Source organism: Mytilus californianus, unplaced genomic scaffold (assembly GCF_021869535.1).
Source record: "Mytilus californianus isolate M0D057914Y unplaced genomic scaffold, xbMytCali1.0.p SCAF_1, whole genome shotgun sequence".
Classification (NCBI taxonomy): domain Eukaryota; kingdom Metazoa; phylum Mollusca; class Bivalvia; order Mytilida; family Mytilidae; genus Mytilus; species Mytilus californianus.
The window spans coordinates 49387712-49406449 of record NW_026262581.1 but is presented as its reverse complement, the minus strand read 5'-3'; the positions used below and the strand labels follow the sequence as shown (position 1 = coordinate 49406449).

At 31.6% G+C, this 18738-nt stretch overlaps 1 protein-coding gene and 1 non-coding gene across 2 annotated transcripts in view; both read left to right on the top strand.

Moving 5' to 3' along the window:
• Positions 1–14881, top strand: part of LOC127720299 (adipocyte plasma membrane-associated protein-like) — a 40687-nt gene extending 25806 nt beyond the window's left edge. The window contains exons 5-9 of the mRNA XM_052226841.1: positions 3840–3989; positions 9793–9905; positions 10993–11153; positions 13481–13682; positions 14543–14881. Of these exons, the coding sequence (XP_052082801.1) occupies positions 3840–3989; positions 9793–9905; positions 10993–11153; positions 13481–13682; positions 14543–14761 (845 nt within the window). The 3' untranslated portion in view covers positions 14762–14881. The remainder of the gene's footprint in view (positions 1–3839; positions 3990–9792; positions 9906–10992; positions 11154–13480; positions 13683–14542) is intronic.
• Positions 12610–12773, top strand: LOC127716701 (U1 spliceosomal RNA). Its single transcript, XR_007989087.1, has one exon. It is a non-coding gene; the product is annotated as a U1 spliceosomal RNA (small nuclear RNA).
• Positions 14882–18738: the final 3857 nt, after the last annotated feature.

The window sequence follows — 18738 nt, the reverse complement described above, 5'->3', positions numbered from 1 at the left end:
TGAATGGATCTCTATGAAATTTTACCATAAGGTTCAATACCACAATAGGAAGGTGGGAATGATTTTGGGGGTTATGGTACCAACAGTTAAGGAATTAGGGGCCAAAAAGGGGCCGAAAATAAGCATTTTTGTAACTTCCAGACATAACTTGTGTGTTAGCATATGGATCTCTTTGACATTGTACCACAAGATTCCATATCACAAAGGGTCAATGCTGGGATTGATTTTGGGGTTAATTGCCTCAAAATTTTAGGAATAAGGGGCCAAAAGGGGGCAAAAAACAAGCATTTTTCTAGTTTCATGACAATAACTTGTGTGTAAGTGTATGGATCTTTCTGAAATTTTACTATAAGGTTCCATTTTACAAAGGGAAAGCTGGAATTGAGTGTTGTGGTAATTGCCCAAAACGTTTAGTAATAAGGGGCCTAAAAAGGGGTTTAATATAAGCATTTTTTAGTTTCTAGACAATAACTTGTGTTCAAGTGTATGGATCTCTCTAAAATTGTATTACAAGGTACCATACCACAAAGGCAAGGCTGTTATTGAGCTTGGTTTGGGGGGAAAGGGGGGTGGGGGTGATGAATCATAAGGGGGGCGGGGGTCAAAAAAGGGGTAATTTTTTTTTTCCCTTTTTTTTTTGTTTAAAATTTACATTTTAAGTTAGTAATTTTTTATCACGAAGGGAAAGTAGGAATTGAGTTTTGGGGTTAATTGCTCAAACATTTATGAATAAGGGGCCAAATATTGGTCGAAAATAAGGAATTTTTTTAGTTTGCAACAAAAACTTGTGTTCAAGTGTATGGATCTCTGTGAAATTGTATTGCAATGTACCATACCACAAATTGAAGGTTGTGATTGAGGTGGGGGATGATGAATCAAAAGGGGGTTGAAAAAATGTGTGGGGGGAAGGATTTTTTTTTTTCCTTTTTTTTTCTTTAAAATTTTCCATTTAAAGATGGTTGTTTCAGATTTATATATGAAAGAAAATATAATGATACGGTTATATATCATGAGGAATTGAAATTTAAAATTATGTATATTGGAAATTTAGGTTACATTGGAAAGTAATAATTGGCTTGGGGGGGGGTTATGGCTCTAATGTTTAAGGAATAAGGGGGAAAAAGGTTAAAAAACAAGGGTTTCCATTTTAATAGACAAATAATTGAGTAAAGAACATTATTTAAAAGCAGTGTAAGGTTGGTAATTCAAACTCATTTAAATATCTCATCTACACTGCTTTTAAATTATGTAAATTGGAAATTTGCCAATAACTTTATTGTTAATAAATGCATTGGAAATTTGCCAACAATTTTAGTGTAATAAACTTCATTGGAAATTTGCCAATATAAAATTTTGCTGATGAAGGTTTTTTGTTTACCTTTAGCCTTGACTATGAAGTCATTTTCTATTTTTATAGCCTTATGATGTAGTTGAATTATTTAATACTTTTATGATGTGTTTAAATGGGGTTTTATCATGTTTATGGTTGCAAATTTATTGTTTTAGTATAATAAACTCCATTTAAAATTTGCCAATAAAAAAAATTTTTGTTTATTTTTAGCTATGATTATGATGTCATTTTCTATTTTACTTTTATGGTTGCAAAGAAATTTTTATTTTTAGATATTACTGTTAAATGATGCTGATTAAGGTTTTTGCTATGTTTAGCCATGACTATGATGTCATTTTCTATTTTAATATCTGTTATGATGTATTTAAATGGGCTTTTATGGTTACAAAGGAATTTTATTTTTAGATATTACTATAAAATGTTGCTGATGCTGATTAAGGATTTTGTTTATTTTTAGCCATGACTATGATGTCATTTTCTATTTTAATACCTTTGTGATGTAATTTCCATTTTTAGATATTACTGTTAAATGATGCTGATTAAGGGTTTTTTGCTATGTTTAGCCATGACTATGATGTCATTTTCTATTTTAATATCTTTATGATGTATTTAAATGGGCTTTTATGGTTACAAAGGAATTTTATTTTTAGATATTACTTTAAATGTTGCTGATTAAGGATTTTTGTTTATTTTTAGCCATGACTATGATGTCACTTTCTATTTTAATACCTTTATGATGTATTTAAATGGGCTCTCATGTATTTAGATTTTTGATTATTTATACATGTTACCAAATTGGTCCACATTGAACAAAAACGGTCCAAATTTCAACTTTATTACATTACATCAAACATTGAATTCTACATATTCTTTGATATATTGAAATTAACAAACAATTTAGTTTATGGATATTCCACCATAATAGGTAAATTAAATTTTTTCCAGTTCTTACACCACATTCATCCTGTGTCAGAAACCTATGCTGTGTCAAATATTTAATGACAATCCAAAGTCATAGCTGTATCAAGCTTGAATTTTGTGTCCATACTTGCCCCAACTGTTCAGGGTTCGACCTCTGCGGTCGTATCAAGCTGCGCCCCAGCGAAGCATTTTATTTTTGTAGGAGTTACGCCCCTTTGAACTTATTTGCTTCAATATACTACTGCAACAGTTTGTCATCGCAACTCCTCTGAAACCACACAACAGAATTTCATGAAACCTTTTTAGATAATAAGGACATACTATGCAGATGTGCATATCAACAGGAAATTACGATTCAATTTTTTTTGTAGGAGTTACACCCCTTTGAACTTATTTGCTTCAATATACTACTGCAACAGTTTGTCATCGCAACTCCTCTGAAACCACACAACAGAATTTCATGAAACCTTTTTAGATAATAAGGACATACTATGCAGATGTGCATATCAACAGGAAATTATGATTCAATTTCTTTTTCTTATTCATTTTTTTTTCTTACAGTTATTTTATTTCTCCAGTGACAATGTGGGGACGTGGGGTATGTGAGCGCGCTCACTAAGGTTCTTTAATTCTGAATGTTTTTGGTATGTAATTTCTCAAAAAATAAAAAAAAAGTCACATTTTGTGCCTCAAAATTTTCTTTAAACCATTCAGAAACCTGTGAAAAGTTAAATATGTCTAGTGTTTATGTTTTACATCGGGAGTATACCTATGACGTCACATTGTTAAGATGCCAAAGACGATGAAACAGTTTCACGGACTTTTTCATTTATGAAATTGAGAATGGAAATGGGGAATATGTCTAAGAGACAACAACCCGACATGGCATTTTTAAGCCAAAATGTTTACTAAAATGGTATTTATTTTTAAAACTAGTATCTGCTACTTGAAAACTATTTGAAATGTTTCCTTAAGTATGGATTTTATATAATTCTTAGTACTTTCTAAAATAGGATAATCCAGCTTGCATTATAAATCTAAGTAATAAAAAAAATTTGGAAATGACATGGAGAATTGATTGAAAAGGGTAAGTTCACTATTAGAAAAGAAACTCATCAAAGATACCAGGCTTATAATTTTGAACTTGACATGTTTTGTCTACAAAAGACTCATCAGTGATACTCAAATCAAAAAAGCTAAAAGGCCAAATAAAGTACAAAGTTGAAGAGCAATTCAAGTTATGTTTGTACTTGTTCCAAAAAAGCTATTTTCCTTGAATTTCAGGCTGTCATTGTAAAAGTGCAGGCTTCTCAAAACGTCAATGACTGGCAATAGGCAGTCTACTCTTTAAACCTCATTGCTAAAAACAATTTCTAATGTTTTTATCGAGCATATCCCAGGTATTTTGTGTACTTCAAATCTATTTGAGAAGCCTGAAGAGGAGACCAAAAGTCAAGATCACACAAAATAAAAATTTTCTTCAAATTACAGACATAGTCATACACTACTTAGTATTAATAAATGAAATTTAAGATTTGAAAAATGATAATCTTTTCCTCTTTTCCAGGATCATTCCAATTGGAACCAATATGTGGCAGACCTAAGGGAATGAAGATTGACAAGAATGGTGATTTACTGGTTCTTGACTCTTATACAGGACTATATAAAGTTTCTGTAGAAACAGGGGAGAAGAAGCTACTGGTATCTAGTGCTAAAGGTTTGTGTATGTTCTTTTGCCATTCATATTGTGGTTTCCCATTGAGAATGTACTTTTTAGCTCAGCTTGTCTCATCAATTGTTGTACGTCGTCGTCTTCTGTTAAACCTTTACAAAATTTAACCAAACTTGGCCACAATCATTATTGGGGTATCTAATTTAAAAAATTCGTACGGGTTCCATGGAACCCAGTGTCTTGCCTACTTTTTCTGTCAATCGCAGGCTCAACAAAAATGAGGAAGTAAATCAATAAAAATATTCCTCTTGATACTGTAAATTCAGAAATTAATGCGAGGTTTTTATTAATGCGAATAATGCGACTGAAAGAGTATCGCATTAATAAGAACTCGCATTCTTATATCTGATACATATAACTGTATGTACATTTTTCTGAAATCGCAATAATTAATCTCGCATTTTAGTCCTTTCTACAAAATTCGCAATAATAAATGCACGCAATAATTTCTGAATTTACAGTACTATCTTTTGATTGTAAGAAGCTTCTGTCCAAGTTTGGTAAAAATCCAGGATAGTTTATGAATCTAATAAATGTTTAAAAACTTTAACTGCAGACTGAATGTAATGTTAACTGGAAGAAAACAAAATTTCCTTCTAGATACTAGCATTTGATCATAAACAAGCTTCTGTCCAAGTTTGGTACAAATCCAAAATAGTATAAGAAAGTTATTAAAATTTTAAAAACTTTAACCACAGAGTGAACGTGTTGTTTCCTGGCAGAAAATCTAAGTCCATTTAAAAGTAAAATAAGGAAAAAATGGATTTTTTTTTTTTACAAAATTTACTTCTGGATACTATCTTATGATCATTAACAAGCTTCTGTCCAAGTTTGGTAGAAACCCAGGATGGTTTAAGAAAGTTATTAAAATTTTAAAAACTTTAACCACAGAGTGAATGTAATATTTCCGGGCAGAAAAACTAAGTCCATTTATAAGTAAAATACGGAAAAAATGGAATTTTAGTTTTACAAAATTTACTGCTGGATACTATCTTATGATCATAAACAAGCTTCTGTCCAAGTTTGGTAGAAATCCAGGATAGTTTAAGAAAGTTATTAAAATTTCAAAAACTTTAACCACAGAGTGAATATTTGTGGACGCTGCCGACGACAACGACGCCAACGGAATGTAGGATGGCTATGTCTCGCTTTTTCAACTAAAGTCGAAGGCTCAACAAAAATGTGTCCAATGACCAAGTCTTTCAACCAAGATCACCAGGCTGACAAGGCTGAAAATAGAACATAGGGGTAAAATGCAAGGTTTGTCCTTTATCTTGAAAACCACTATGAATAGAGAAAGTCTGACAGAAGCAAAAACATTGAGAATATTGAGAACTACCTGCTGTTTATTTATGTCAAAATTATCAGATGACTTCTTATAGGAGTTATAGCTCTTAAATATCAAATTTTATCTTTTGTTTTCAGTTTTGTCTACAATAGATACAGATAAATTTTTACAAGGAAAAATTATTAGCAAGACAAGATCTACAAAGAAATAATCATGGCTGAAATATTCAGAGATCTCATTATTGGAGCTCTTTTCCCAATTTTTTGCATTAACGCCTATTATTTTGAAATTTTGAATACTGTAAATTCAGAAATTATTGCATGCATTCATTATTGCGATTTTGTCATTTTAGACCAAAATGCGATTATTGTTTTTGTGATACTGAGAAAAATCCCCCTTCTTTCATATAAAAAAATTCAAAATGCAAGTTTAAATTATTGCGATTACAACCCTGTCGCATATTTCGCAATAATAAAAACCTCGCAATAATTTCCGAATTTACAGTAGATAGATAGAAACTTTATTTAGCAAAAATGATCAGCAAGACAAGATCTACAATTAAGACATGGTTGAAATTCTTAGTCGACTAGTTTTGGAATTATTTCCCTGTTAGATGTTTTTATAATTTTTTTTGCCTATTATCTTGAAAAGTGTACAAATATATGTAGAATCTTTGAAAAGCAAAAATGATCAGCAGGATAAGATCTACAAATATGTCAACATGACTGAAATTGTCAGTTAACTCTTTATAGAGTTATTGCCCTTTCATGGTGATTTGTTACCAAAACATGGCTATTGTTGAAGATGCAGGTGAGCGACTTAGTCTCTTTAGAGCCTCTAGTTTCAATCTGTCAGCAATGGTTTGTAAATGGGGATAAATAAATTAAAAGTAAAGTAAGAACTGCTGTAATGGCCTGAAATACCTAAATGACCACATTGGCAGATGCGGAGGGAAGGATTTGTGTTGTTGGAACCAATTTTACCTAGAGAAACCATTTCCCATCCAGACCCCCTCCTCCTTAATGAAATATTTCTGATCCACATCTGGACCACAAGAAGAGGAGAGTTGAGTACTAATTCATGAACTAGAGTTCAAGGGCTTTAAATCTTGCTGACAGTTATCTGATCATTTAGAAAAAATGATGAGGAAAAACAACAAATTGTGATAGGTATTTCAAATTTAAAATCATACTGATATGTATTTTAAGTATGATCAGTGTATTCTTTTTAGTGTTTCTCATCATTGTCGTCCAACGTCATCCCTTGTCTTCCATTAACTTTTACAAAATCTTCTCCTCTGATATGACTGGGACAAATTTAACCAAACTTGGCCACAATCATAAATAGGGAATCTAGTTTAAAAAATGTGTCTGATGACCTCACCTGTCAACCAAGATGGGCGACATGGCTAAAAATTGAACATAGGGGTAAAATGCAAGTTTTGCCTATTATTTTGGAAAAAATGCTATAAATAGAACATAGGGGTAAAATTCAAGTTTTGCCTTTTATTTCAAAAACCACTAAAAAAAGAGAAATTCTAACATGGTCAATATTGTTCAGAATGTTGAGCTCCATCTATTGTCCGTTTAAGTCAAATTTGTCAGGTGACTTCTTATAGTAGTTATTGCCCTTAAATGACAAAATTTTAAAACTTTTGCCTATTTTCTTGAAAATTATAATAGAGAGTTAAGAAAGCAAAACATTATCAGCAAGACAAGATCTACAAATGAGTCAACATGACCAAAATGAAAGAAACGACTCCGTAGTAAAGTTATTGCCCTTTAATGACGATTTTTACCAATTTTTAGCTCACCTGGCCCACAGGGCCAAGTGAGCTTTTCTCATCAATTGGCGTCCGTCGTCGGCGGCAGCGTCGTCGTCGTCCGTCGTCCTTCGCTTTTTACAAAAATCTTCTCCTCTGAAACCACTGGGCCAAATTTTACCAAACTTGGCCACAATCATCATAAGGGTATCTAGTTTAAAAAATGTGTCCGATGACCCCGCCAACCAACCAAGATGGCCGCCATGGCTAAAAATAGAACATAGGGGTAAAATGTAGATTTTGGCTTATTTCTCTGAAACCAAAGCATTTAGAGTAAATTTGACATAGGGTAAAACTGATTATTAGGTCAAGATCTATCTGCCCTGAAATTTTCAGACAAATCTGACAAGCTGTTGTTGGGTTGCTGCCCCTGAATTGGTAATTTTAAGGAAATTTTGCAGTTTTTGGTAATTATCTTGAATATTATTATAGATAGAGATAAACTGTAAACAGCAATAATGTTCAGCAAAGTAAGGTCTACAAATAAGTTGCGATGACCAAAATTGTCAGTCGACCCCTTTAGGAGTTATTGCCCTTAATAGTCATTTTTTAACAATTTTTTGTAAATTTTTGTAATCTTTTACAAAAATCTTCTTCTCTGAAACTACTGAGACAAATTTAACCATACTTGGCCATAATCTTTATTAGGGTATCTAGTTTAAAAAATTTGTCCAATGACCCCGCCTTCCAACCATCATGGCCGACTTGGTTAAAAATAGAACATAGGGGTAAAATGCAGTTTTTGGTTTATATCTCTGAAACTAAAGCATTTAGAGCAAATCTGACAGGTGGCAAAAATGTTCATCAGATATCCTACAACCCGTTGTTGGGTTGCTGCCCCTGAGTTAGTAATTTTACAAAAATTTTGCAATTTTTTGTTATTATCTTAGATATCATTATAATATCTAATATCTAATACTATTAATTATGATTTTAACCTTATTTTACATGATTTCCAAAGCATCAGTAAATACAGGTGAGCGACACAGGCTCTTGAGAGCCTCTAGTTTTGCATTATTGCCTATTATCTTAAAAACTATAATAGATAGATAGAAACTTTGAAGAGAAAAATGATCAGCAAGACAAGATCTACAAAAAAGTCAAAAACATAACTGAAATAGCTAGTCGACTCCTTATTGAAGTTATTGCCCTTAAGTGATATTTTTTACATTTTTATGCATTTTTTGCCTATTATCTTGAAAACTATGATAGATAAAAAGAAACTTTGAAAAGAAAAAAATTCAGCAGGATAAGATCTACAAATATGTCAACATGCCTGAAATTATCAGTTAACTCTTAATAGACTTATTCCCCTTTAATGATGATTTTTTTTACTAAAAAAAACCATTGTTGAAGATGCAGGTGAGCGACACAGGCTCTTTAGAGCCTCTAGTTATTGATACTTTGGTTTTGAGAAAGTCTGTTTTATTGTGTCCGATTTCATTTTACTCATAACGTCAGAAATCTATTCAATGTTGGGATCAATACAACATCGTCTGCATGAAAACATCATTATATGGATGATGTCACCTTATGGTAGGTTTTCATTGGGGCGAGGGAGTCAAAATAGAACAGCATGGTCAACTTTTAAGGAATAAAACCACTAATTCATAACCCCATTGCTTTCTATGTTAAATTCTGCAATGTCAAGTATCAATGGCTGCTTTGTCTTAAGTTCAAAAATAAGTTGCAGTCATTTCATGTCAAAACTATACCTTATCCTGACTTGTGCTGAAAAAATCAAAATACCTTTAATTGCATATATGATCACAGTGGTTCACAGAAGTTTGGTAGTACAAAAACAAGTACTTCTGATCTGAACAACAGGGCAAATGTGCCATCCTATTTTAATTTCATATATATTTTTTTATTATTCAAAATAAACTTTCAACAAGGGTTCTACAGTGATCCCAAGTCCTTAAGCTTTTATTTGATACCAAAATTACCTAAATATTTTACTTATTGGCAAAGTTACAGCTATGCGTAGGAACTATTTTGTTTAAAATATGTACTACTTTCTTGTATGTTCTTTCTGATAGGGCTCGAATTAGTTGTTCTATACCTTAAAAGTGGAAATCTATTTATATTGTTACATTTGCTAAATCGCCTTTGTAAAAACTAAGCATGTGCATAGAAAAATGCTACGTGCTATAACTTTTGCAATCTCTATAATGAAACAGCATCTATCCTGGAACTTTCCTATTGGTAACATAAAATTTCTGTTACAGCAATTTATAACTTGCACCTCTGAAGAAATATGTTTGCTATTATGAAAAAAAGAACATTTTCCCAAATATAAAAATAAGGAGATGAGGTATGATTGCCAATGAGACTACAATCCACCAAAGTTCAAATGATGTGGATGTAAGCAATTATAGGCAGACCTACGGTCTTCAACAATGAGAAAAACCCATACTGTAAAGTCAGCTATAAAAGGTCCTGACATAAAAAAAATATGAAACAATTCAATTGAGAAAACTAACGGCCATAACAAAACAATGAACAAAGAACAAATATGACTGACAGGAACCAACGACAACCACTGAACTACAGGCTCCTCACTTGGGACAGGCACAAATAGAATGTGGCCGGGTTAAGCATGTTAAACATGTTTGTGAGCACTCAACCCTCTGCCTGTTTTTATGAAATCTGTAAAATTTCATATGATTCATTTTCAGGCTTTGATAACATCCCATTCAAATTCCTAAATGGTTTAGATATTGACAGTGAAGGAATGGTATACTTCACAGATTCCAGTACTAAATGGGATAGAAGGAATTACAGATACGAGGTAATTGTAGCTATAAGGAATTAAATAAAGAATGATAATATAGCTTCATTTTTGTCTCGTCTTGACAGAGTCAAAAAGCGAGACAAAGGTATGCTGTTCCCGGCGGCAGCGGCGTAAACAATGTATTAGTTTGTGATTAGGTCTAGTTTATTGTGAACCACTAGTGGTAGGTCAATGATATTTGGTATGCAGTTGTATTAGCATTGGCACATCTCATTTCCATGGAGATTATTTGGCCCCGCCCCCTCAGTCAAGGTCTATTGACTTTGAAACTTTTGCATAGTTTTCATGTATTAGTTTGTGATTAGGTCAGTTTAAGGGGAACTGTTAGTGTTAGATCAATGATAATTGGTATGCAGTTGTATAAGTATCAGCACATCTCATTTCCATTGAGAATATTTGGTCCTTAACCCTCAGTCATGGTCTATTAGTTTGTAATTAGGTCAGTTTAAGATGAACCACTAATGTTAAGTCAGTGATATTTGGTAAGCAAATGCCAATGTTTCATTTCCATGGAGAATATATAACCCCGTCCCCTCATTTTGGTTCATTGACTTTGAAACTTTTACATAGTTACCCAAGTTAATGTTTGTGTTTAGGTCTGTTTAAAGGGAACAACTTATGAAAAAACAATGGTATGACAATGGTATGCAGTTGTATTAGCATTGGCACATCTCATTTCCATGGAGATTGTTTAGCCCTGTACCTTTAGTCAAGGTTCATTGACTTTGTATATTTGCATAACTTATATGTTAAAGTATTGCTATTTTAATTTCAACATTTGCATTATCAAAATAACAAATAGGCAAGACATATCTGTGTGTTAACAGTTTATAATGAACTAAGTTGATTCTTCATGATCAGATTGATAATTATCTTGGTGATCAATTGTTCCTTAATGTCAGAAGCAAATGTTTCATGTACATAATTTAATTCTAACACAAAAAGCACTCATTTTTAGCTCACCTGACCCAAAGGGAAATAACCTTAACTCAATTTACATCTGTTGAGGAATAATTTGAGAACCATTTTTGTACTTTAGTTGAATCTTTTATAAGTTGCTGAGACAAAACTTTTATTTTTTCAGGTAATGGAGTTGAGAAACACTGGAAGGTTTCTAAGATACAATCCTGACACAGGTGAATTAAAACTTCTCATGGATAACATGTATTTACCTAATGGTGTGGCCATCTCAGCTGATGGAAGTTTTATTGTGATATCAGAAATGAACATCTGTCTATTACGTAGGTAAATGTTATAAAAATGTCACTGTTTAGAAAGAAGCAATGAATATTTGTTGTCAATGGGTCTGTGCAACAGTCTGGAGGACATAGAAATACCTGGTGGGTGTCATTCTGTCCATCCTTTCTTTTAAGAGCTCTCATGTGTATATTTCTTGTGGGATTTTTATGAATTTACATCAATGTTTCATATCAGCAACGTCTTAGATGAGTTCAATTATCAGTGCTGATCGATTATTTTTATATGAGTTTTGCCACTTGGAAAAGTTAATTATATAAAAAAAAAAATATTGGAAGTGTTCTCATGTGTACATCTCTTGTCAAATTTTTTTGGATAATCACATTGTAAGTACTTTCTAATCTACATTTCTTGTCCGATTTTTATGAAAATTTTCACAAAGATTTTTATATGAACAATGGCCTGGAAACTTGAATGATCTTTGTACTTGAACATGTTGAAAAGGAATGGATAGATGAGATATGTGCTGCAGTTAGGGACATTGGAACACAATTAATTAATTAAATATATATGTACCCTTATTGAACACATTTCTCCTTACAGACTTGTATATAAGCATGAAATTCAAAACATAGTGTTGGTAAACTTTGGTAAAATATATTGAAATTCTTGTTTGGTACAAAAGTGCAAATTATAAACAATTGGTCACAGTTTTCCAACTAGAAATTTTCTGATGTTGAATTTTGTTCATATACCAAAGGTGTTCAGATCTTATTTTTTTTGTATTTTCCAATTTGTATGGTCATAAGAACTTAGTAATTTTTTGTTAAATTTGCATTATCAACTCCTCCTTCTGTTTCAAGATAGATATTTTATGTATTTGGCAGAATATGTATTTTTTATTTAATAGTTCCATCGCACATTATTAGAATTATCATCATCAGATTTCAATGAATTATTCAGTTTTTAGAGGTATCTTTTTGTTTAATATTACTATTATTAGTACATTTTTAAGCCATTTGAAGAAGAGATTTTTTTTATTTTTATGTAATAATATACTTTCAGATGTCTCTATTATTTTGATGAGTTTCGTTCAACAAAATATTGACGCTTGACCTTTTTTAATATTTGAATAAAGTAGATACTTGTGTTTATTTTTAGACAACAACACTTACCAGTAATAGAATTAAATACCACTTATGATGAACTATATATAATAGATATAGCAGATAGTATACACAATTTACCTGTACAGAGTTGTCGTTATTGAGATCTAGCTGTTTTTACAATTCTGACTAAAATCAATAATACAGCTTATAAAAAGTGTCTGTGATAAAAGCCACTTATCTATTATATTATTAACATATAAGCTATAAAAATTTGACAATAGTTTTATGTAATTATTGTTCTTTACAAAACAAATGCAATCATAAAATTTGTATCTGACACCTCCTGTGTTGAAATAATTTGCTCATTGAAATGTTAAAAATTTCTGATCACTAGCATACTTACCTGGTACAGGGAGCACCGTGATCAAAAAGGCGGTCTCCCCAGGTCGAGGCCTTTCCATTGCACTTCGGATAGGCTGAAGCTTGCGAATGCCCCAAATGTGGGCATCTCGGGTACGCAATTTTTTAGTGTGGGGGACTGCGTTCGCGCTAACCCCCGAATAATCAAATAAAAATAAAGTCCCTTGCCTAATAAGCTTTGCAGAATTCTCTCAAAGTTTATTTTATATTGTATTTTGCTAACCCCTGTCCCTGAAAAAAATCCAATGTAAATTGAAAGTGTACTTGCATATTGTTAATTTTTTTAATTTTTTAAATATAAATTTATTTATTAGATAGATATGAATGTGATGAGATTACTTTTTCAAGTCAAAAGTATTTTTATTTCTGCCTAAACCTGTAAAGGGATTAATAAGTTTATACATTCAATTTTACAAGATGAATTGGTATTTAAAATCAAGATTTCTATGCAGACACTTATGTTCTAATTGACTTAAATACTTTCATTACAACTTAATTTGTCAAATACTTTTTTGCTTTTAGCCCTTTCTAGTGGACTTCAAAGCAATTTATTTTTGTAGTTTTACAACTGTATATTACAGAAGATTCAAGTTTGATAATATTTATACTATTTATATTTGCAATAATTTCCTACTCACAAAAGTAAGTTAGTTTACAGTAATACCCAACTAAATTAAACTATAGCTCTACATTATCATTGGTATGTAATTTGTCTTATCCAGTTGCCAGATTCATTAGGAAAGACGAGATAATAATGGAATTTTTATTTAGGAACTGTAGTTAACTCTAATCTGAAAACAGTACTGTATTATAAATTTAATCTTATCCAATGATTTTATTTTTCAGATATTACCTGAAAGGACCAAAAGCTGGACAGTCAGATATCTTTGCAGAAAATTTACCTGGATATGCAGACAATATTAAGCTGAATAGCCATGGTAACTTTTATGTTGGACTAGGAGCAGTACGATATGAAGGCATCAGCCGATTAGGTCCATTCCTAGATTTAGTAGGGCCATATCCTACCTTAAAAAAGTTTATTGCAAAGGTGATTTATGTCTTACTATTTATATCTGTAAATGAAATATTGAAAGTTAAGCAATTTACGTCTCCTTAAGGTTCAATGCATACTTACTTTTGTAATCGTGTGAAGTACACGTATAATGTGAAAAAAAGATATAAGAAGGTTAACAGTAGTCTGTATGAATATAAAATCTGAACTAGTTATAGGAAGCATATCAATTTATATATACCAAACATTTAGGTTGTTCTATAATAAAAGATGAAAAGAGAAGATTAACTATTAAGATAAGATATGATGCTAACTATTGCCTTTCTTTTGCTTATCATTCAAAAGTGGTTATTTGAAAGAATCTGCGTTAGTTTTTGTGGGAAGTCTGATAAAAGTAGTATATTAACATTTAGAAATTCAGATGAAACTACTAGGGTGTAAAATTCATCAGTCATTAAACAACGTTTTGTTGATATTAGCTCAATTCTAAAATATAGACAGAACGTTTATGAATTTTTCAAACAAGAAGAAAATTTAGGTATAGAAAGTGACAGCAGTGATCTCTATTTCTGATTCAACCTATATTGTGGTTTCGTTTATTTTGGTTATTATTCATTTTCATTGTTAGAGAAAAAAATTTGAGGGCTCCTGATGATGTCGTTTCAGTATTTGCTCCTATAAAACTAACTAATAAAGGAACTCTACCAGCACAAAACTTAGGAGGGGTGGTTCAGCAGTTCTTTATTTATTTCTTTATTTAACTAATAATTTGTAATTGTGAGGATTCTTATTTGTTTTTCCTTAACCATGAAATCCTTGAAAAATTTCATGATTATTAATGATTCCATAGTATAAACCCTGAGATATTGTGTTATAACTTATTATTTACTTTCTAGGTCACACCATTGGCTTTGTTTGATGTATTTATTCCTAAACATTCCATAATACTGGAGTATGATAACAATGGTAACATAATATCTAGTTTACACGATCCCACAGCTCAAGTGATACCTGCTGCAGGAGAAGGATTTGAACATGACAACATATTATATATTGGAAACTTTAAAATACCTTTCATAGGCAAACTTAAATTAGACAACTTGAATAATGATTAAAATATATGTTGAAAATATATTTCTGGTTTTATACTTATAAAAAGATGAATGAATATTTATGTATAATTTATATATTAATGAATGGGTATACATGGCATATCTGCTGGTTAACTCACTTAGTACATATCTAGTATTAACAAGACTAATGACCTTGAGCTTAGTTTCATCAAGAGAGCAAGCCAACAACACAAGTAAACCAAAAATGTACACCAGAAATAGACAATTGAATATGGTGCGCACCAGTTTGTCACAGTACAATACAGATGTACCAGTATAAAATCTTCTATAAATTAGTTTCTGGAATAAAAATTGTTATGTAAATATATCATTATATATGAAATATTATTCCTTATTCTTTGCCTGTAATACATACTAAGGAAGACCCCATATCTTCCAAGAAGAAAGTCAAATGTATTTGATGTACTGTAATGTATGGGGTTTTTTTCAGACCATTTTACTTAATGGTTTTGACTGCAAGTAAATACGTTTGAAAATTTAAAAATTTTTTTAATCAATTTTCCAGTTCTTAAAAAGCAAGGTTTTCACCCCAATAACTATGAATTCTAGAAAGATTTGGAGAAATTTGAAGCCTTCTAGAACTTTGAAAAAGAAAAATTTGGAAAATATTAGTTTCATGTTTTTCTAGTTGCAGTTCTACTAAATGGCCCTATCAAATGTTTTTTAATTTTTTAATGAATTTGTGGTATAAGATGAAATTTTCTCTGTCAACTTTTGCTTGATTACTAGTAAATGCTTTCAATTTTTTTTCCAGTTTTAAACAAGTTAAAATATGAAAATGAAATAATATTGGTCTCCAAAGAGTTGGTGTATTTCATCTTCTGCTCTGTGAAATCAGTGCAGAATCTAGCATAACAAAAAGTACCTCCCCTGCAAACATTGAGAAATTGAACTCTTCAGTATTTGGCACATCCTCCACAAGGATGCTTCTGGGTATAGTTCTGGTAAATTGTAATAATGTCATGAAAAAACTACCAATAAAACAGAATTACCATACAGTGTTATCTTTTCCTTCTTGATATGATTAAAACATCAGGCCTTAGGAGTTTGGTGTAAAATTTGTCTGAAATTTTGCTATTGGAATAAATTCCTCATTTTCCGACCTCTATTTATTACTGGCTATGCACATCACTGGAGAAATTCAAGAAAAACATATCAACAAAATCCATTGCTGTGCAGCAAAACCAATTATATAAAGCTTTTTATTTCAGAAGGTTGAAGACTTGGATGCTTCATAACTTGCATGCAGATATCTTATGTTAGGAAGTTTCTGTCTTTCATACATCTAATTTCACATGACAAAAAACTATACATTTTTTTCAAGCAGTAGCTGAACCATAAAAATAAGATTAAGGACAAGTCACTTATTATGAGTAATAGGATAACTGTATTTGGTATATGGGATTCTTACAAGGTCTTTGTGTCTATCAGATAGGGTTCACTTGGCCTCAACCTCATTTCATGGATCAGTAATTTAGGTTAAATTTTCGTGGTCAATCCCGTATCTCGGATACTATAAGCAATAGTTCAACTATACTTGGTATATGGAATGTCTTTTGAAGTGTACATGTCTGAATGGCAGTGTTCATCTCACCTTGACCTTATTTTCATGGTTCATTGGTCAATGTTACGTTTTCATGGTTTGGTCTATTACTCAGATACTATAAGCAATAAATATACTATTCATATTTGGTGTTTGGTATGATTGTAAGGTGTACAGGTCATATGGAAGGGCTAATCTGACCTTCATTTGACCTTCACCTCATTTACATTGATCATTGATAATGTTAAGTTATGTAATACTTGTAGTATAATTTCAATCATGATAAGTAAAGCAGGTGAGACATATTAGTGTGCACTCTTGTGCTCCATTTTTGTTGAATTGGGAACCTAAAACAAAGAGAACAATAACAATAGTAGTAAAACACATACAGTTTTTACCAATATAAATCTTGAGTTTTTCTGCTTTGTCTGACCAACATCACTTTAAATGACTGAAACTGACAAAAAATGGAAAATTGCACAATTTTTTTTATTTTCACCGTCTCAACCTGCCTCAACATATATTTTCAAAACTTATATGACTGTAATATAACATTTATCCTGAATAGTGGTTCTCTTTGCGAGCTGCATAGAAAAACTCTCAAAAATTAGACCAAACACATGCACATCTGTAAAAATGTAGGTTACAATTTTCTACTTGAATGCCTACAAAGTATAATTTAATTGGATTCATACTTAAGAAATAATTCTTTCATGCTCATTTTAACATGGGTAGGAATTATATTTGTCAATATCTTTATACCAAGCATTAGCGAGGTGTAAAATGAAGTTAAAATGAGCACAGAGCATGGCATAATAGAATTATTTATAAGTTGATTCTAATTAGGAAAATTTAGATTTTTTCTACTTCGAAGCAGACCTATAATACAAGTTTGATAGGCAGCCAGTTTGATTTCATGAATCCAAAACAATATAGAAAATCAACCGTTACACGATAAAAAATGAACCGATTCATGTGCACTTACTTTTAGAATAATTTTATTTAATTTCCTAGCGAGCAAAACCAACACAAATGTCCATTTTGATCTTCAGCTTGTTCAAAATACAACTGATGTTGCAATTGTGATGTCAATCACCTGCAGCCCATGTTCTATTGCAATAAGAACATGGCTTTGTTTCCAAAGCGAAAGAAGAACGACATATTAGAATTTTAAAAAGGGGTATTGATATGTTCAATATTTTCAGATAATTTTATATCCATCCAAAATCATTCCCGTTGTTATACAAGGAATGAAAAAAATGCTTAGGTCTGTAACTCTAAGGTACTTAAAAGTACAAATTCAACAGGTTTTACTGCAAGCAATTTGAATATATATAAAGGATAAATGTGTCGAGAAACAAGACAGCAACACAACATAATAAGTTACTAGGAATCTTTTTCAAGCTCTGTAATAATTAACCAGAGTCATGACATCTTGTGAATAATGAATTTATTGACAAAATAGAGATCTAATATCAATACTACTAGAAAAAGCCGCACAAGTGCGGCTTGAAGACTACTTGAAATGTTTATGGTGATACACAGCTTGGGTTCGTGTTTCTCAAACTGTTTTTTATGCACTAATGCATTATGTTGAGTTCTGTCTCTGTGTGACACAGGTGCTCCAAGAAAGGAGGAATCTATTAAGAGAAGAAGAAAACAATCTAATGATTAAACACATTTCTTCGAGTTTGTTATATATCCTTTTTTTTAGAGAGGTGCGAGTTAAATAAAGTAATGCAAGATGTAATAATTAGTGAGAGTGTTTGAGTGGTGCGAGTTCGCCGTGGGCAGAGTTGTTAGGCAGTACATTGACTGAGCATGCGCGAAAGCGTATAAGACGGGGATCGATAACGGTCTTCAAATTTGGATATTTTCTCAAAAATTGGCGTTTTCTGTGGAAAAAAGATTAGTTTCAAAGACAAATTTAGGAAGTACAAAACATTACATTTATATGTCATATCACAAATATTTCCAACTTTGTATGGATTCAGAGGAGTTGCGGCTCAATAAAATCGGTCTCTTACTTTAGTAGTATAGATATGAATTTGAAATGAAGTAAATGATAAACTTATCATAGATACCAGGATTAAAATTGTATACGCTAGATGCACCTTTCGTCTACAAAGACTCATCAGTGACACTCAAATCTTAACAGACCAAATAAAGTACAAAGTTGAAGAGCATTGAGGACCCAAAATTTTTAGAGGTATTGCCAAATACAGCTAAGGTAATCTATTCCTGTGGTAGAAAATCCTTAGTATTTTGAAAAATTCAAAGTTTTGTAAACAGTTAATTTATAATTATGACCACATCAATGTAAAATTCATGTCAACACACAAGTGCTGACAACTGAGCTGGTGATACCCTTAGGGAGAAAACCTCCACCAGCAGTGGCATCAACCTAGTTGTTATA